At 60.7% G+C, this 20,023-nt stretch overlaps 1 protein-coding gene across 5 annotated transcripts in view; it reads left to right on the top strand.

The window, feature by feature from the left end:
- Positions 1–20,023, top strand: part of AK8 (adenylate kinase 8) — a 76,301-nt gene that overhangs the window by 3,863 nt on the left and 52,415 nt on the right. For 3 of the 5 annotated variants that reach the window (XM_037036437.1, XM_037036436.1, XM_037036434.1), the window contains exons 3-5: positions 3,839–3,888; positions 6,368–6,481; positions 9,759–9,827. In XM_037036437.1, coding sequence (XP_036892332.1) covers positions 3,839–3,888; positions 6,368–6,481; positions 9,759–9,827 — 233 coding nt within the window. The remainder of the gene's footprint in view (positions 1–3,838; positions 3,889–6,367; positions 6,482–9,758; positions 9,828–20,023) is intronic. The other 2 variants (XM_037036435.1, XM_037036438.1) reach the window with 2 other exon arrangements.

Below are 20,023 nucleotides of genomic sequence, written 5' to 3'. Positions count from 1 at the left end.
GCACTGCTGGGGGGCCCAATGTGGGTGCTGCCCCACCATCGCCACTGGTAAGGCCGAGGGACCGAGAAGGAGTAGAAGGGAAAAGCAAAGTGACAGCGGAGCTCAGTGACGCCCTCTGTGGCTGGGATGAGGTCCTGTGTGCCACCCCTCTCTGGGGCCCCAGGAACCTGGGCAGGAGGAGCCGCAGGGCAGCATTGCCACCCCCGTCCTGCTCCGCTGCTCTCAGGTGCCTGCGGCATCCAGACCTGCACAGCTCAGCTCAAGCGGGGCGTCCCCTTCCTGTCCTGAGGGGCCACGGGCCAGGTTTCTGCCCAGGTGCTGTCAGAGTCACTGGCTGCCAGACCTTGGGTGGCAGCTGAACTGCTTAAGTGAGAAGAGGGACATTCGTGGCTTCCCCACCAGGCCCAAGCCTCCACCCCCGGGGTGAAGCAGGAATGTGGGAGGCAGAGAGGGTGCCCTGCGTCTGTGGTTTTCTAGAAGTGGGGGGACCTGTTCCAGAATTGGACAGGAGGCCTGGGGAGGCCCCCTGGCATCCAGCGAGCATTCCCATGCCCTGGGCCGGCGGCTCAGATCCTCCTGCCTCCTCCCAGCCGCGTGGCAGCTGGAAGCTGGGCTCTCAGCTCTCTGCTTCCTGCGCCTGGGTGTGGGGTGGCCTGTGGCTGGCGGGGAGGGAGGGGAGGCTCCGGACTCATCCCGTGAGTGATGAGATGTTGCCCACCCGCACCCGCTGGCAGCCCCTGCCCCGTGAGGGAAGCAGATGTGGTACAAAGTGAGCATTTAGAGTAGCCCAGGGCAATATTAAAGTGGGCGACGCTGTGTATAATGGCGTGTTCCGTTTTTATCAAGCGTTTGTCCAGGAAAGCTGTGTATTAGGGCTCTAGTAGCTGAGAGTTTTCTTGTGAATTTTAAATCGTGCTCCTAGTTAAACCTCAGAAGGATCTGTGGTTGGAGAGGGGTTTGATTTCCTTTGAAGTGGTTTGAAGAAGCTGATTACTCCTGGCACTCAAGCCGCCGTTATGACACTGTCTATAAATAATTACTCACGAGCAGGTCTGCAGCTTCACGGTGTTAGATTTCAAGGAACTGAAATTACTCAGATAAACGTGTGGGGGCAGTCGAGGGGCCTCGGATGTTCCCTTGTAGGGTGCGTCCAGAGGTGCGCACAATGTGGGTGTCGCGGGAACCTGGAGGGCTCCCGCAGCCTTTGAACCCCTCGCTTGGCAAGAGGAGCGTGGGGCCTGGGAGTCAGCCGGCTCCCACAGGCTCTTGTCCTCCGTTCGCAGCCCTGAGCCCCGCTGGGCGGAGGCCTGCGGGGCAGCCCTGGCTGGGGGGGCAGCGGGAGCCTGCGCCTCGCCCTCCCTCTGGCTCTGCCTCCTCTCCAGGGCCCGCACACTCTTTGCTTCGTGGCAGAGGCCCCTCCTCCCGCCACTGCGCTCCTCGCTGCTCAGACACTGCCTCCCAGCCTTCCCCGGCACCCCAGCCCCGCTCTTCCCTCACCCCCTCTCCTGGCCACAGTCCCCAAAGCCGCCTCACTTCCAGACTCCTCCTCGGCAGTGTCTCCCGTGCTGAGGTGGCGCTCATCGGGGGAGGGCCCCGAGGCCTCGCCCGGGTCCCAGGGCTCTGCAGAGAGTGGGTGGTGTTCTGAGGTCGCCAGTCAGGGGAGGGAGGTGCTCTCCCTGGTGGCCCCGCTGGGCCTGGCCCCTGGGTGACGGGTGGCACATGCGGTGTCTGGGGCCCAGCGCGGCAGTGCCGTGCCCCCGGGCCTGGTCCTGCCCCTGTAGGTTCTGTGAGCCTTGCTGGCCCTGGATTCATCCGCGTCCTGTGGCTCGCCCTGAGAATGCTGAGTGGCAGAGGGCATCTTTGTCAGGAGGCAGCCCTGGTGACCACAAAGGTGACACCACTCAGTGACCATAGAAGGAGAGGGGGACAGCGGAGGAGGCACTGCAGGCCCCAAGGTGTATGTGGCTCCTCCCAGGGCTGGCCCTGCCATAGAGCAGCCTGCTGTTCGGTGGGGGACAGTGACGCCACCGGCTGTTTGGCTGTGGCACAAAAGTTAGGGTGGGGTGAGGAGCACAGTCCTGACGGGGGGGGGGGGGGGCTGACTAGTGCGAAGGTGGGAATGTGGCGACACCTTCTGGAGAAGCCAGGTGGCTCCAGATGGAGGGAGAGGGGATTGTTTGGGGCTGCCGGGCAGCCTGGGTCCCCAGGGAGCGCCTTGCGTGGAGGTCATGGCCCCCCAGGCCCTAGAAGACGTAGAGGGACGCAGAGCCCTGTGGCCACAACAAGAGTGGACGCACGCAGCCAAGCCTGCCTTGGAGAGCGCCGAGCTGGAGCATCGCGGTGCGTTGCGGCAGGTGGTCAGGCAGTGCCAGGTGCTCTGGGCTCCCCTCGTCCCCACCTCCCTGCCCCCGTGTCCTCGACCTGCATCACCACCCCCAGGGGCATGTTACCTGCATCTCACCCGTGGATGGGGCTGAGGACCCACAGTGTCCTCGAGTGGTCAGTTGGTGACACACAGGAGCCACATCGAAGCAGAAAGCTGGGGAGCGCTGGACGTCAGTTGTGCTCTCGAGGACAGAGCAGCTCCATGGTGGGAGGCAGGCAGAGGAGGGCCGTCCTGTCAGGCTCGTCCACTGAAGTTAGCCTGGGACTGTCCCCAGGGGCCCGGCCCACCTGGCTTTTCTCGGCAGCATACAGCCCGGAGCGGAGCAGGGAAGAGGGGCTCAGAGAGTACCTGTAGAGTGAATGTCAATGATCTTGAACTTCCCTTCCATATTTTCCGTGGAAAAGAGATAGCATGGTGACTTTGGGCGAAGGCCCATGAACCCAGCGGCCTGGCTGAGTATGGTGCTGACCTGCCCACTGCAGCCCAGATGGCCCCTTGCGTCCCTTCTCGGTGTCCCTCCTGGACCAGGGGTCATGCAGGGCTGTCCTCTGCGTGAATGGGTCCCCTCCCAGAGGCCTGGCAGAGATGAGCTCTGCCTATGACGTCAGAGGCTCAGGTGAGCTGGAGGGAACATCTGTGTAACATCCCCAACCTCTGTTCTGGCCCCTCGATCCCCACCGTGTGGAGGCGGGGCCACGGTCAAGTTGATGGTCAGTGATCCCTCTGTCCAGGCACCAGGGCCTTGTCCTGCGTTCTAACCCAAGCACACAGCTTCCACACTCTTTCTAGGATGCTGGCCTTTTCCGGCAGCCAGCACTACCCACCACCCCGTAGACTGGTAGCCGGCAGGCGCCTGCAGGGCCAAGGCCAGGCCAGGGAGCAGCCTGGCCGGGCCCCTCGCAGGGAGGAAGCAGCGGTGTTTCTGTGTGCGTGGAAACGCCAGTGCTGCGGACAAAGACTTCCCGTCTGGGATTTTGTAAATCTGGCCCACACCTTGTAGGCTTTGCCCCATTATTTCCCTCCGTAAAATGATGGGAATACAATTTGCTAAATAAGAGGGCATAAATATTAAAGAAAGAGGCTTCACAGGTCAATTTACATAAAATACAGCTTTATTTGAGAGCCTGTCCCCGAGACGAAGTCCCTGTTTAAAATGCTTTATGGTGTTTGAGATCTCAGTTGTCCCCGATATTTATTGGTTTGGCAAGCAAGTTACCATGTCCGTGTCCCCTTGGAGACGGGGACATAAACCGTCTCAGAGATGGCTCACCTCTCCCAACGCGGTGAGGGCGCCTTGGCAAGCGAGCACCTCGCCGAACCACGGGGTGACAGACGGCCCTGTCACTGGCGGAAAATGAGGTCTGGGGAGGGAAGGAGTAAATCCTCCCTGGGCAGGCAGGCGGGGGCTGCGCTGTCTGCGAGCAGTGACGTTCAACTCTTCTTACCCTGCAGTGCCCAGGATCGTAATACTAGGTCCGCCCGCCTCCGGGAAGACCTCCATCGTAAGTGCGGCTCGTTCGGCCCTGCGCCCCTCGAGCGTCCATCACAGCCGGCCTTTCCCTCTTTCCCGTGGCCTGCTGTTGAGCTTCTTTCTTCTTCTTCTTCTTCTTTTTTTTAAAGATTTTATTTATTTAGAGAGAGGGGAAGGGAAGGAGAGAGGGAGAGAAAAATCAATGTGTGGTTGCCTCTCATGCGTCTCTTGCTGGGAACTGGCCTGCAACCCAGGCATGTGCCCTGACTGGGAATCGAACCAGTGACCCTTTGGTTCTCGGGCCCTCGCTCAGTCCACTGAGCCACACCATCCGGGGCTGGAGCTTATTTCTTATTGCAAGAGGCTGTGTGTGTTCATAGTAGGAAACCTAGAAAATACAAAAAGAAAAAGAAAAAAAATCCAAACAAAAAACCAACCCTGAAACACAATTCCCCAGCCATCTGGAGCCTCGCCTTGCCTGGTCGTGCTGGGACGGAGCCACCAGGGCGTCCCAGGCTGCAGGGTGCTGCCTTGGCCCCTCTGTGGTCCTCAGGGCGGTCATAAGGCAGGAGTGCTGACCAAACAGCGTGCCCGTTTCCAAGAAGTGGGCGTGGAGTCCTCAGACTTGTTCTTGAAATTTTAATTATGAACCAGCCCAACCAATCAGAAAAGCCCCTTAATTTCTCCGGGAATCTGTCCTTTTGCCACATCTGCTTCGATGGCTCTTGTTCCACTTTGAAGACAGCATGGCCTGGAAGACACAGCGAGCGCCTTGCTCCTCTGTCCCGAAGCTGGTGAGCTGTGTCCTACCTGTGGTTTCAGTCTTTAAGCTTCTTTTTCTTTTTTCAAGGCCCAAAGACTTCTTAAAGTTCTTATCATCTGAAATGGCACTTTTTCTGTCTTTGAAAAGCTTGCTTGCCCTGGCTGGTGTGGCTCAGTGCATTGAGTGCCGGCCTGTGAACCAGAAGGTTGCAGGTTCGATTCCCAGTCAGGGCACATGCCTGGGTTTCGGGCCAGGTCCCCAGTAGGGGGCATGTGAGAGGCAACTGATCCACGTTTCTCACACACTGATGTTTCTTTCCCTCTTTTTCTCTCTTCCTTCCCCCTCTCTATAAAAAATACATAAGTAAATAAGTCTTCAAAAAAAAACCCTGCTTAAGCCTCAGTCCACTGTCCCATAATCACTGTGTCATCCCTGTGTTGTCCCTGAGCCGTTGTCCCTGAGCCCTCGTCCTGGGCCTGGAGGGTGCAGTGGGCGGTCCATTGCACTCTGGACGGCCAAGCTGTGCACAGAATAATGCACATCTGCTCTGTTTCAGAGCGTGTGGCTGTTCTACGCCTCTGCCTGTTTGTCCGTCTGCCTGCCTGTCCATCCACCTGTCCAGCTGTCAGTCTCTCTTTTTAGTTCTTCACTTTGTTCTGCAGGCTCTGGTGCTTTCTGCACCCCTCCGACCCTTCCAAGTGCAGGGCTCCCTGCCTGGTGGCGGCCAGCATTCCCAGGGGGCCTGGTGGCGGCCAGCATTCCCAGGGGGCCTGGTGGCGGCCAGCATTCCCAGGGGGCCTGGTGGCGGCCAGCATTCCCAGCAGGCTTTGTGAGAGGCAGGCTCCCGGACTCTCCTCCAGACACACCCCCTCAGCATCTCCTGGGGAGGCCCTGGAGCCCATGGAACGTGCCCCTGAGATGGCGCTGAGCTTAGGACCTGGGGTGGTGGCCTCTGCACAAGCCAGGCCCCCAGGGCCCAGCGGCCCAGGGTCAGGACGTGCCTCCAGCAAACGGCCTCTGCTGTGGAGGCGGCTCACACCTGGGCCCGCTTGCACCCTCCCTTGCTCTAGCTCTGCTCTGACCACAGCGCAGAATTTAGGAAGCCTGGGCCACTCGAGAGCAGAGACCTTTTGTCCCCCCGACCCGACCGGCCCACGAGGTCAGGGCCCAGCAGTGCTCGGCTGTTTCTCGGGTCCCCTACCGCCTTTCGGTGGATTTGCCGACCTCCCCACCCCCCGTCCCCTGTCTGGGACACGCAGAGTCTAACTCCCCACTCAGATGATATAGTCACATCCAAACAGAGGGCCCCGAAGGGCCGTTTGCCAGCAGCACTGCCCACTTGTCCGAGTGAGGAACAGAGGCAGTAGGGGTTCATACTGCCCAGAGGCCCTTCAGGACCCGCTGCCAGAATGGTCAGCAGGGGGAGCTGGGCATTTGGGTCCTTTCCCTGCGTTTCCCATTACAACTTCCCTCAGTTCACAGCCCGTGGGTCCTAGGCTCGGAGAGCCATGCTCAGGGCAGCCAGCAGCAGCAGGGCCACTGGGTGGAGGCCTCCCTGGTTGGAGAAGGGAGGGCCTGCAGGCCGAGCTCCCTCACTGGGAGCGCCTCGTGGGCCTGTCTCCTTCCAGCGGGACAGTCCCGCTCCCCTTCCGCCCGTCTGCTCTCGACCCGGCAGGGCCTGGGCAAGCTGATCAGCGCCCTGGTCCCAGCCTCCACTCCAGTTTCCTGTCCTCCGCCCTCTCCACAGGCGATGTGGCTCCGCAAGCACCTGAACAGCACCCTTCTCACTGTGGAGGACTTGATAGTGAAAGAATATTCCCCTCTGGCCGCGGCTGCCAGGAAGCATTATCAGAAAATGAAGGTGGGCCTGGCTCCGAGGAGGACAGCATTCCCGGCCCCCCCCCAACTGCCCCCCTCAGCTTCCCGGTGCCTGTTGGGTTCAGTGGGAGGAATTGCTGGAAAACGAGGCACAGGCAATGTGTCACTGAAGGAAGGGAAGAACTCTTAGATGGGACACCCCCCACCCCCACCACCCCCACCCCCGTGGGCACGGTGGGCGTGGTTTCAGAAAGAAAGAAAGTGGGTGTGTCCTCTGCAGAAGATAAACTCTTCAGGGTGGTGGGGGCAGGCTTATTTCCAGGATAAAGATGCTTTTATCAGATTTGTGGAATTCTGTGGAGAGGAGGGAGTTGGAGGAAGCTCCTCCTGGGTTTCGTTAGGCTAATTACCAGCCTATTTTTTCCTACACCGAGCACTTTCACGGGTGTCTTGTGGGGGGGCTCTGTGCTGGCAGCTGTAGTGGGGGGGTGAAAGGGGAGGATACGGGGCTGACGGGTTTGGAGCCGAGGGGCGGAGGGAGGGGGCGAGTGGCCTTGGTGAAGGTGGTGCCCACCAGGCTGGGCTGGGCACTCCTTTGGTGTCATGTGTAAATTGTCTGTGGGTTTGGAGTCCTTTCTGCAAGTGGACAACACCGCAGATGCCAACGTCCCCCGTCAGTCTCGGCTCTGCACTTGCTTGGACGCAGGGTTCTCTTACCTTGCTGCTGTTGACCCAGGCTTCTCTGGGGTGGGCGTTTCCACATGGCTTCTGAAGCGCTCCCTAATCACCCATGGTGCGCCCCGGGAACAGCCAGGGCGGGCTCCCCCTCTGCACCCCTGGGAATGTCCAGCCAGTGGGGGATCCAAGGTGCCCCACAGCGAGCACAGCCCAGTGTACGGGGCCCCAGGACTCCCTGTAGCCAGCAGCTTGTCTGCCGCTCAGTGTGCTCAGGACTTGCGCCTGGGCCCTGGCAAGTCCCAGGATGGCTCCGTTCTGGGACTGGCCTGGCACTGGAGGCAGGGGCTCCCTGCAGGGTGTCTCTGTAGCACTCAGGCCACACACCACAGAGCCCATCGGTTCAGGGACACTCCTGAGGATGCTCGAGCTTCCGGTGGCAGGATGGGGGCAGCATTGTTTGTTTTTAGCTGTTTACAGCGAAATGTGTGAAGCCGCTCAGAAGCAATGGGACCAGTGTAGGGCCCTGTGTGCCCACTGCCCGGCCCTGGCCAGCCCCACTTCATGGCAGCCCAGTTTCACGACGCCCCCAGCTGCCGCTCCGGGTTGTTTGAGAGAAGTGTGTTAGGCTGTATTTGCTGGGGGACCGAGTCTGGACAGAAAATGGCCAGACTGGGACCTGAAGCGGGTCTCCGATCCCCAGCCTGCAGCAAGCTGGGGACCGGCCCACTGTCTACAGGGACCGGCCTGGCCCAGGGGCAGCGGGCTGCCACTCGGACTTGGGGGTCAGACCGTGGTCCCTGGGACCCTTGGCCCCAAATGCCAGGACTTAATTAACAAGGGCCAGCCTCCCAGTTTTTGTCTCCCCCTCCCTTATGACCAGCCAGAGAATGCTTCCCTAGCCAAGCCCATGGAATGCCTGCCCCTCTGTGGCCGCTTTGGCTTCTGGGGCCACTACCTCCACCAGGACACCCCCGAGACCCCCCTTCCCCATTGGAGCGCCCTGCGCTCCTCCGCCTGCCTGTGCGTCTCTGCCAGACCCCGGGCGTGGCCGGCCCCCAGCCAGAGCCCGAGGGGAGGAAATAGCCTTTGCTGCCCCCGTGGGGGTGGCCTTTGTTTCCTTCCACCTGCCGAGACCGGGGGCCCCTGAGGAACCCGTCCTCCTCTAGCGCCTCAGGGCTACGGTGGGCTCTTCCCTCAAACCTCGCCTCCTGGACCCCTCCTCCCGACTCCTGGGCCACCCCCTCCCTACCCCTGGCCTGCCTTTCAGAGCCCGGAGAGCTCCTGCCACACTGTCCCAGTGAGCTCGCTTGCTCGGGCGGATGGAAGGACAGATGGGCGACCCTGAGCAACTGCAGAACCTGAGCTGTCTGGAAAGGGCTCTCTGCTTGGCTCTTACTTGAGCGCCAGTCCGGGGCTGCCCCCAGGAGAGCCCTAGGGGGGCCTCTGCTCTCCACCCCCTGGCTCTGCTCCGACAGATGTTTGTGCTACAGATGGAGGTACCCACAACGCCCCGCCAACATTGCCCAGAGGTGACACGGAGATGCCAGGGCCCTGAGACTGGACCTGATAGTGGGACCACTCTGGCCCGTGTCATCCCTGAGAGGAGGCCCAGGAGCAGAGCAGCCAGGCCCTGTTGCCTCTGACCAGCAGTTCGGGCTGTGGGGACGGCCACCTCCAGGGCAGCCCCCAGGGTTCTCCTCGGCTGACGCTGGGCTGGTAGGGCAGGAAAAACCCAGGTTGGAGCCCACGCAGCTGGTGCTGCCCTTGATGGCACGGAAGAAGGCTGGGTGTGACTTTGTCACCAATCGGCAAGATGAGGGGCTTCGCTGGGCTCTGTCAGTTTGTCTGTGGTCCTCCCCGGAAGCCAGGTCTTGGGGCCGGGTTGGGAGAGTGTGGCAGGGCCCTGAAAGGAGGGCCTGGTTCCCGCAGAGGCGGTTTGGCTGGACTCCACTGCCCTGTGACACGGCAAAGCTGGAGTGGCGGGTGGGGCGGAGGGGGCACACCCCTGAGCGGCCCGCTCGAAGCCGCCAACATGCCCTGTCGTGCAGACTGCAGCACCAGGTCCCCCACCCCGGGGACCCGGTGCCTTTGAGGCCATGTTCTCTGGTTGGTGCACAGCCCCCTCCCCCTGCACCCCTGCACTGCCCGCATCCCCACATCCCAGAACCTGCATGAATGCTGCCTCCCAAATGGGTGCTGTCAGGGGAGGGAGAAGGATGCTGGCAAACTGGCCTCAGGAGGGGACAGGCTCTGGCACCCTGGCCTCCAGGTGCAGGAGTGAGCACCGGGTTTCTGTCCACATCCATATGTAGCCCTAGGCAGGGTCAGGAGGGTTGCCTGCAGGTGGCAGGGCTTGGGGCGGAGTCCCAGAGGGAACCTGGAGGCCAAGTGGGTGGGCCTGGGGAGCCGCACCTGGGTGGGAGCACAGGTAAGCAGGAGCACGGAGGTTGGTGTGGACACGGGGGGCCATCAAGAGGTGGCCAGAGGGAAAGGAGCTCGGGGAAGGGGGAGGGGCAGTGGGGTCAGGGACCTGGAGAAACTGGGCCCTCTGTTCTCAGCGGAGCCCACAGCCTGCCTGCTCTGTGCCCTGGTGGGCCCAGCACCCAGGCTTGGGCCTCACTCCGAGTGTCTCTTCCCTGTAGTCTGTGCCCAGCACGCTGCTCATTGGGCTGGTTGAGGAGCGCCTGAATGACGAGGACTGCGTGCAGCGGGTAAGTGACCCTGCGGGGAGGGGACCCTGCGTTGTGTCAGCCGGGAGGCGGGGTGCTGTTGTTGGAGGGAGGGAGGATGAGCAGCGTGTGTTCACGTCCTGGAGGGGAGGTGACCCGAGGCCTGCAGAGAAGGGTCCGATGGACTTGGAGGCAGGAGACCTTGGAGGAAGGTGGAATCTGGGGTGTCCGCCAGGGCATTTGTGGGAAAGAGCTGGCCCATCCCAAGGGGCCCCAGGGAAGTCGTAAATGAAAGGACAGCTGTGGGGGCAGGGGTGGTGTAGGGGGTTAAGGCAACCAACAATTCGGGGAGCTGGACGCCCTGGACCTGGAGGAGCAGAGGGGTACCCCAAACTCTCCTTCCATCCTCTGGTCCCTTCCAGTGCTCTCTTTGGAGGTTGAACCAATGGCCGCTGGCTGAGGACGTGTTCAGTCAGGCGTCTGCAGTGGGACCTCCGTAGAGCCCAGCAGGCCTGGGTTTGGAGCTGCCGGGAGGGCGAGGGCGGCGCTCAGCGGGCCTGGGAGCTCCGCGCCCTCCCCACGCACCTCACCCTGTGTCTCGCTGCCCCTGGCTGTTCCCGAGTGACAGATATCACTTTATAGTAAACACTTTATAGTAAACTTGTGACCTAGTAAATGAGGCGTTTCTCTGAGTCCCGAGTTGCTCTAGCAAACCAATGGGTTGCTCTAGCAATCCACCTGGGGTAGGGGTGGGGGCTGGGGCGTGGTCCTGGACACCTCTGGGTCACAAGCCGTGGGTTTTCCGAAGCACAGGTGGCTGTCATTACTAGAGTGCCCTCTGTGACCGTATCTGGCAGCATAACTGACACTTGGCTGACTCGGTGCCACTTACGTTGATGTCTGGAATGATGGGAATCATCCTATTGGTACAGTTTTGGTGGTGGGACTACCAGCCTGATGAGGGAAGCCTGGGGCCCCGGCCCGGCACGTGGCCCATAGGGGGGCATGCTGTGTGGAAAGGCTGTGGTGGTCACCATGTGTACAGTGACAGGAGCCCGGGGCCTTTGTCATTTAACCTGCACGCCGGCACCGTGCGGTGGGGCTGCGGTTGCCGCGGTTTAGGGTGCAGCGTCTCAGACTGGCGGGGTCTTGCTCCAGGTTCCTCGTTCTGTCCCAGCCCGAGTTGCCCGTGGAGCCAGGCTTTGGCCGCTGTCCTCATCTTGCCCACGCTCGCCGTGTCCCTCCGGGCAGGCGTCCCCCTTCCTGTGGCCTCACCGTTCCAGTGCCAGTGAAGGCCGAGCCATGGTTACCTGCAGACTGAAGAAATCGCCCCTTCCTTTGTTGTGCGTTTCCACTGAGCTGCGGGGCGGGGAGCCCTCCTCGCCCCTGGCCGCGGAGGCAGGCCTGGAGCAGGCCGCTCGTGCTGTGCTCTGGTTGTGCACACGCAGGACGGAGCCTCTTCCAAAGTAAACAGGCTGTCTTGCTTTTCCGGAGGAAAGTGACACACATGCATATTCATTTCTATGGTAATGATTATTATTTAGCTGCACAGAGACCGGAACGGGTAGTTCAGAGCACAAAGAAGATGCGGGGGAGGGTGTTCGGGGAGAAGTCGTGCGTTCGTACCCCTTCGGGGCTCCGCGCTGATGCTGATTTTCCCTCTCGGTGTAATGCAGTCTCTTTGAAGAGTTTCTTTGAAGTGACCGTCAGATGCATCAGAGAATGAGAAATACACACTTCGCGTGGGCCTCTCAGAGGGAGGAGGGCTCTGCCTGTTGGGGACCCCTTGGCCTTTCTTAGGGACAGGACAGCCACGTTCTTAAGTCCCAGTCCTTCAGAGCAAGTTGTCCAGGGCAGAGGCGGGGGGATGGGCTAAGAAGCCGGGCAGGAGGCTCTGGAGGAAGGGCCGGAACAGCGGGGATTCTGAGTCCTTGTGGTCGGCCCTGCTTGTCTGGATTACTAAGCGCTCCCTCCTTTCCTGGGCCCCCAACCCAGCTCCCCACCTCTCCCGGGCCTGTTGCCTGTCGCTGCAGGAGGGCTCCCTTCAGAATGGAAGGGATTTAGCTCCTGATTGCAGTCATTCACATGGTTCAAAATTCCGAAGTCCCCAAGTCCCTCTGTCCCCCTGTCCCCAGCTACGTGGTCCCTTCCCTGGAGGTGGCTGATGTTGGCACTCTTTTGAAAAAAGACTATTTGATACACAGAGAAGCATTTTTCTTTTTCTTCTTTCAAGATGTATTTATCTTTAGAGAGAGGGGGAGGGACTCCACCCCAGCAGACCGGGGAGAGAGCTCCTCCTTGCCAGCCTGTGGAGCAGGCTGTAACTTTGGAGAAGCCCATGGGGGGCAGCCAGGGGTGGGGGCGGCCCCGAGGGCGGCCCCAGCCAGTGAGAAGCCGGAGCCCTTCTCACGCACCAGCGGGACGTGAAGGGGCTCTTCTCAGTCCGGCCTCAGGTGAGAGCGCAGCCCGCCGACCGCAGCGGCCGCCCTGTGGGGCCCGAGCAGAGCAGAGCGAGTGGCATTCCGACCTCGGCCCTCGGACGTGTTGTGTTACGCCCCTGAGAGTGGGCTGACTGTCACTCAGCAGTAGAGGACGTAGGTACATGATCTTTTCACTGCTGGAGGTGTCCCTCCCCGAGCTGGACAGCTGCGTTTCAGTCCCCCGTCCCCGGTTCAACACTCCTTCAGAGCGGCCCCGACCACCCTGAGCAGCCCCAGGGGAGGCTGGGTTCCTGCTGCCCGAGGTCACAGCCTCCCACCTTCTCCTCCTGACTTGAAGTTCCACAACTGTCATTCGGAATGAGAGTCCTGTGAGGGTGGGGACCCCGTCTGTCCCATTCTGCAGAACCCCCCAGAACCTCACACGGCACCTGGCACAGGGTCCAAGTTTGGAGATGTGGTCGGTGACTCCCGTTCGGTGTCATGGGGCAATGAAGTCCTGCCTGCCCTCGCTGTGGCCCCGGGACTGGCTCGGGTGGGCAAGTGTCGGGCTAAGAGAGACGGTGGGAGTGTCCTGGGGGTGGCTGCCCTGCCGCCCAGCTGTGGGGGAGAAGGGAAGGTGCGGCCGGACTGCGAGGGCTTCTCAGGCGGCGGGAGTTCTGGCCCCGTGGACAGGCAGAGGCCTCCAGGCAGCAGCAGCGAGATTTATGGGTCTGCAGATGGCTTGGGTCCCCTGCCCTGGTTGGAGCTGTTCCCCGAACCCCTGGGCCTGTGGCGGCAGCCAGGGAGGAGGCAGCGGCCCTGTGGGGAGAGGTGCCTAGACTGCGGTGTGTCTCCGCAGAGTGCCCTGTAATTCAGGCGGGCATGTGGCTCCAGGCTGCACAGCGCCCAGCCCGAAGCAAGGCTGCCTCGCCCTCCTGACCAGAGGGGATCACACAAAGCCAAGGGCTTGGCAGCGGCCCGGCCCCGGGAGGTGTGGTTGGTGAGACTGGGTGTAAAGAGGCCTCTGCTTTAGCAAGTTCAAAAATGAGTGCCGTGCCCACCGCTCACTGGGCCAGCGATCTGGTTACAGGGAAGCTCAGGAAGGGGACCAGGCAAGGCCAGAACGAAACCCAAGCACAGTGGAGGCGGGGGACAGAGCTGGTCCATCGAGGCAGAGACACGAGTGGCAGCTGGCATTCGTGATGCATGAGGTGTGCTGGACACCGTGCCAGCTCTGAGGCCCTTTCTGAGTGAATCCTTACAACTGTCCATGGGTTTTCAAAAACTAAGGCTTATGGGCACCTACTGTGCGTCGGGGCCTGCTCTGGATCACGTCAGGGACGAACGGAGCGAGGAAACAGGCAGGTGCTGTGGTTCCCGGGGCCACAGCTGAGCTGCCGAGCACCAGAAGCCCGCTGCCGGTCCACCCAAAGTGAGGACCTGGAGGGAAAGCGACCTCCCGGAAGCCCACGTTCAAAACGTCCGGCCCCACATGGCCCCCACTCCTCGTGTCGTCCAATGCAAAACTTGGACGGTGCTGCTGAACTTGGACCTCACCCCCACATTCCCAGTCGGGCAGGTGTCTGATCACACTGGAAGCAGGGTCACCCGCTCAACCCCCACTGAACATGTGGGGGCTCCTTTATTGCACATCGAATGCAGACTTACACTTCGCGTCCTCAGATCAACCTTTTGATCTTATTTCACATCGTGGACACGCTCAGTTGCTTCTGGATGAGAGAGGACACAGGGCGGCTCAGAGACTGTGGAAGCGGACTTGGAGTTTTCTTGGCAGTTTTCTAGAGTCTTCCTTCCTTTGATTTTTGGCTGCAGACGCGTCCCTCCCCTTAGAGTGGGGGCAGGGTCCCACCATGGCAGTGCGGACGGATCGAGGCCCGGCGCACGGTGCGGAGGCACCAGCTGTGCGTTTGACTTCCCTTGCGGCGTCGCTAGGCTGCCATTCGTTACCCTGCTCTCATCCGAGGACAGGAGGGACGCAGGGTCTGCGGGTGTCACCCCCGCCTCTGCCAGGCCCAGGGGTGTGCTCCTCTCCTACAAACACGGCTGGGACCGAGCGTCAGAGGGGAGGTCTGAGCCTGCTCAAGAAACCTCTGGTGTCCACCACAGTGAGGTGGGGGCCCTGGGGCCTGGCTGGGTGCAGGGTGAAGCCCGGTGAGCACCCTCATGGGTCCCTCACTCGTGGGTGTCTCTGGAACCCTCTGTTGAGGCCATGGTCGGTCGGTCGGCCAGTTGGTGTGTTGCAGGGCTGGTTGGTCGCCGTGGGCCCCTCTGTGAGCCGAGCAGCACCCAGGTTCCCGTGGGCGGCAGAATCATGTGATGTGTTTCACGCACCCTCTCAGTGCTGTTGGGCGGAAAGGTAGGGGGTCGGAAACGGGGGGGGGGGAGGACAGGGGAGCGCGGCACCACAGAGGTGGGCAGGAGATGGGGCAGGACCGTGCCACGGTCCCGTCACCCTTGGCAACGCTGACTCAGAGGTCACAGCAGAGNCCACTGAACGTGTGGGGGCTCCTTTATTGCACATCGAATGCAGACTTACACTTCGCGTCCTCAGATCAACCTTTTGATCTTATTTCACATCGTGGACACGCTCAGTTGCTTCTGGATGAGAGAGGACACAGGGCGGCTCAGAGACTGTGGAAGCGGACTTGGAGTTTTCTTGGCAGTTTTCTAGAGTCTTCCTTCCTTTGATTTTTGGCTGCAGACGCGTCCCTCCCCTTAGAGTGGGGGCAGGGTCCCACCATGGCAGTGCGGACGGATCGAGGCCCGGCGCATGGTGCGGAGGCACCAGCTGTGCGTTTGACTTCCCTTGCGGCGTCGCTAGGCTGCCATTCGTTACCCTGCTCTCATCCGAGGACAGGAGGGACTCAGGGTTTGTGGGTGTCACCCCCGCCTCTGCCAGGCTCAGGGGTGTGCTCCTCTCCTACAAACACGGCTGGGACTGAGCGTCAGAGGGGAGGTCGGAGCCTGCTCAAGAAACCTCTGGTGTCCACCACGGTGAGGTGGGGGCCCTGGGGCCTGGCTGGGTGCAGGGTGAAGCCCGGTGAGCACCCTCATGGGTCCCTCGCTCGTGGGTGTCTCTGGAACCCTCTGTTGAGGCCATGGTCGGTCGGTCGGCCAGTTGGTGTGTTGCAGGGCTGGTTGGTCGCCGTGGGCCCGTCTGTGAGCCGAGCAGCACCCAGGTTCCCGTGGGCGGGAGAATCATGTGATGTGTTTCACGCACCCTCTCAGTGCTGTTGGGCGGAAAGGTGGGGGGTCGGAAACGGGGGGGGGGGAGGACAGGGGAGCGCGGCACCACAGAGGTGGGCAGGAGATGGGGCAGGACCGTGCCACGGTCCCGTCACCCTTGGCAACGCTGACTCAGAGGTCACAGCAGAGGCTGCTCCGAGAGCCGAGTGCCCTGCGGGGGCACCAGCAGAAGGCAGTGGCCTCTCGAGCTCCGGGGTGACGCCCTGTTAGCCCCGGGAGCGTGGGGCGGGCACCAGGCTAGGGAGACAAGGGGCTGCGACCGCCCACAGCACTGTGCTCCCCTACACACGGTGCTACCCCTTCCTGGGCGTCGTCCCGTCCAACCTGAGCACGTTTCCTGTGGGCAGCGTCAGCATGGCTCCTGCTTTGCAGGTAAGGAAATGGCCACCCAGCTGATAAGTGGGGGGCCAGGGCTTCCCATCTGGCTCAGTGCCGACAGCCCACTAGGACTTGAAAGTTGTGGAGATGGAAGTGGCTGGGTTTTGCCATAATCTGTGACACACGAACCACCCCATTTTAAATACGAACATCCTGGCGCCCTACAGTGTTAACTGTAGGTGAGAGTGTTGGTTAGCACACGAGAGCAAACTTGCGTTTCGTTGGCATGCCTTTGATTTACTTATTCAGACGTGGGCTTCCTGGTGTTGCCTCCCCACATCCCCTGCCAACAGCTGGCGTGGTCCGGTTTTCCTGGAGCAACAGCATGGGGCCCGCCCTCCGGAAGTGGGGTTAAGAATGGGTGTAGGAAGACGTGGAACGGGGTCCCGGCCCCCCAGGACCCGAGCCACAGGGAAGGGGCTGTCTGAGAGGAGAGAGGGATGCGGGTGGGTGTGTGCTTTCTGGTGGCTGGGACCCAGACTCCCTGAGGCAGCGCCAGCAGGACAGTGACCAGGTGAGGCAGCAGCTGTGGGCAGGGGGAAGACAGGGGGACAGCTGTGCCTCGGGGGGTGGGGGGCGGCCCAGGGTGTCCCCAGAGCATCGCCCACTTCTCAGGGGTGCAGAGCCACCCCCTTGGGGATTCAGCCTCTTGCCTCTCTCAGAAGAGAGAAAGGCCCCCATTCCCGCAGCCACACTTGCTGCCGGCGAGCTCATGCACCATTTTCCACGAGGGACTGGAGCACCTGTGGGTTCTGGGTCCGAGCGGCGCTACAGCCCATGCCCGTGGACCCGAGGGGCGACCGTGGGCGTCCTGTCGTCCTTGAGGACACGTCCGTGTGCTGCACTTGGTCTCTTCTTCTGCCTTTCTTCTCTGGCTGGTAACACGCCTCCTTTTTTTCTCTCGTATGTTGGGAAGCCACCCCTGTTTGCCAGGAAAAAGGCCCTGGTGCGTCTGGGACGGGCCTGACTCTGAGCCGAGTGCGTCTGGTTGATTGTGTCCCAACCCGAAGCCCCCGATGGCCTCCAAGGGGCTGTGTGGACCTAGCCTTCACCAGCACCTGGAGCTGGGAGCTGGATGGGGCCTCCTGCAGGAAGACCCAGGGGAACGCCCTGCTCTGATCTGTGGAGGAGAGGGGCGGAGACGAGGGGCCAGCATGGCAAAGGCAGAGGACCCAGAGGGCAAGCGTCTTGCCACGTAAAACTACGATTGCGCTTGAATTCTGGTCAAGAGGCAGGGAAGCCTGGGGTTCACAGGGAGCTGGGTGCCCGCGCCCGGCAGGCTGCGCACTCCTGGGCCTCCCCAAGTCCCCCAGGCCAGCCGGCTGCTTCGCTTTCCTTTTTTCTCATCTGTGACATCTGCTCCGCGCTTGTCCCTCCTGTGATACCGACCCCCTGGCAGCTGTGCAGACCTCCGGCTCCGTGCTGGCGCGGGGGGTGCCCTGAGCAGACGGCCTCTTTGATGTGTGATAAAACAGAACCAAGCCACGGGGGGACGCGAGTGCCGGCGTCAGAATATCAATTAACCTGCTCCGAACACAGCTGCCGCTCCAGAGCGCGGTGGACCTCTCGCGGAAGTGTCAGCAAGATGGATAATGTATTCCAATTAGGGGCTGACTGATGCCTCCGCGCCCAGTGGCTCCTGGAAGGCAGACCCACGGACCTCACTGCGGACCCACCTGGGGCCCGTCCTGGCGGTGGTCAGCTGCCGCTGACTCGTTTATGACTTCTCGCCTTGCCAGACTTTGCAGGCTTGGGCTTGCGCTCGGCCCACAATGGCCTCCCCTTGAACGTGGTGTCCCTCTTGCAGCCAGCGGTTGCAGGGGCCGTCTGCAAAGGCAGGATGCTTTTGGGGAAGACCTCAGAGCGCCAAGCAGCTCCTCGATGGGGGGCGGGGGGCCTCGGTCTCTGTCTCCCTGCTTTCCAGGGGGCCCCCTTGGGTTGGTGCAGGGAAGAAGGGTCGCCAGGGTTGCCTGCCTCAAGGGCAAGGGGCTGCCCTCCAGGGTCCCTCAGGGACGTGGGGTGGTACCATCCCTCTGGGTCTGTAAGAGCAGCCTGGAGAGTTCAGGGGTGGGGGGGGGAGGGCGGAGCCTGCGCATACCTCCAGAGCCCCCTGCTTCTCCATCCTTGAGTCTGAGACCAGCTCGGAGATGTGCGCTGCATGGGCCCGGCTAATTAGGGAGGTGCTCCTCATTTTGCTGCACTTTTCCTGGGTAATTGGAAGCCTCCTTTCTCCAGTGAGCCGTCGGTGGCGAGGGCTGTTCCCCTGAACAGCCCTAAAAGCTTTGGACCACATGCTGGAATAGGCTGCCCATGTATGGGTGAGATGCGAATGAGGCCTCCGCAGCGTGGCGCCCACCATGGAGGCCCGTCTCCGCTGGTGGGGATGGAGTTCCCGCCTGCTCTCAGCTTCAAACGGGGGCTGGAAACACAGTCGCCAGCCCTTGTTTTGGGAGAAGCAGTCGGTGGGCTGCCGAGCCCTCCCCACCAAATCAAGAAAAACTCAGGGCTGAGTGCAGCGAAGTTAAGGAGCCTGAGCATATCGTCCGAAGTGTGTGGGGTCCCAGATGCCCGCCTCGGTGCCTGCGGCTGCGCCTGCGTCTGTGGACGGGGGTCTTTCTTGGGGCTGCGGCCTAGCGCCAGCTGCAATAACAAGGACTTGAGGGAGCAAACGGCTGTTACTGGATTTTTTCTTGCACTTTTGCTTGGTTAGGTTAGAAACCCAGGGTTCCATGACTGCGTGTTTTCCTGCATAATTTAAGAAATTAATGATAGCGTGCCTGATTTTCTCAAAACTCTTGGCTGTGTAAATTTGTTTAGCCTAAAAAAAACAAACCCTGTCACTTGAGGCTGTTGGAACCTAAATATTTTCCTGTTGAAGGAATGCAGGCTCCTGTGTGTTATTTTCAGGAGAGACAGGGCTCGCCCTGTGCGCACGGCGTTCTGTGGGTCAGGTGGCCGTGTGTCTGAGCTTGCCTGTCCGTCCACCCTCTGACCTCAGCAGCCACGTTCCCCTGATGACCGGTGGGGAGGGGTCTTTGACAAGCGGGGGCTCCCTTCCAAGAGGCAGTGTCAGAGCCAACGCCTGACCCCGTCCCCCACTGCGGGACGGAGACCCGAAGCGCTTGGTGGTTTTGTGCTGCTCTTCGGGGCTTTACCTGCCGTTTCCGGGCGTCGGGCTGAGAGCCTTCTGTTGTGCGTGTGTGGGACTCGCCTCCTGGGACTCGGGAAGGCTCGGAAGCGGTTTGATGTGAGCGGTGCCGAGGGACATAAAACACAGCTCAAGCAAGTGGGAGCCAACGTGTCGACTAGATGTTGCAAAGGTGTCAGTTCTTGTTAAATTAATCTGTACGCTGACTGTCAATACAAAATCCAGGTGCAGTTTCTATTTTGGAACTTGACAGTGTTTTTGTTGTGTACCTGGAAGAACAGTTTAAAAGAAAAAGATAAAGAAAAGGGAATAGGGTCTGCTAGATATAACAATAAATTATGAAACAACAGCGGTTTTAATGGGGTGAGGACGATGCTGGTGTCCAGGGGCACAAAGAGGCCCGAGCCAGCATCGTGCCAGCACCCAGACTGGGACACGGGTGACGCCGGGCGGTGGACGAGCTGTCGCATAGACCGGGTCCGGATAGTCGGTGAGACCTGAGGAGACCTGTCAGACCCCAGCTGCACACCGTTGTCACGCTAAAATGTGGCTCCATCAAATATTTACACAAAAAGACCGAACCTGTAAGAGAACGCAACTTAAATGCAAGTGAATGTCTATCAGCGTTTGTGGTGCCCAACGCTTTTCTGCCACACCCGCGAAGCACCAGACTGTCAAGAAAAGGATGCTGATTGACCTGGCCAGAGACACGCCTGCACAAACAGCACCACATGCAAGATTAAACAGCCCAAGACGAACAGCGGAAGACGTTAGCAACGTTGTTTGCCTCTAAGGGCCTGTGGTAGTGTTTGCCAAAGTAGGTTGATGTTTTTAATACGTAAAGAGCTCTTGTAAATAAATAAAAGGATGAACCCCCAAGGGGAGAGTGCACAGAGAGCACGGTACACATTTGTGGAGAAGAAAAAAGGTGAATAGCCAATAAACACGTGGAAGCAAGGCAGAACCTCATCAGCGGTAAAAGGTGTGTAAGTGAAGGTGGCCGGGCCAGGCCCCAGCTGGCTGGA

The sequence above is a fragment of the Sturnira hondurensis genome, unplaced genomic scaffold (genome assembly GCF_014824575.4).
Source record: "Sturnira hondurensis isolate 20B ecotype Veracruz unplaced genomic scaffold, ASM1482457v3 Scaffold0022908, whole genome shotgun sequence".
Lineage (NCBI taxonomy): Eukaryota > Metazoa > Chordata > Mammalia > Chiroptera > Phyllostomidae > Sturnira > Sturnira hondurensis.
The sequence above is the reverse complement of the archived record's forward strand: the minus strand, read 5'-3'. Positions and strand labels throughout refer to the sequence as shown.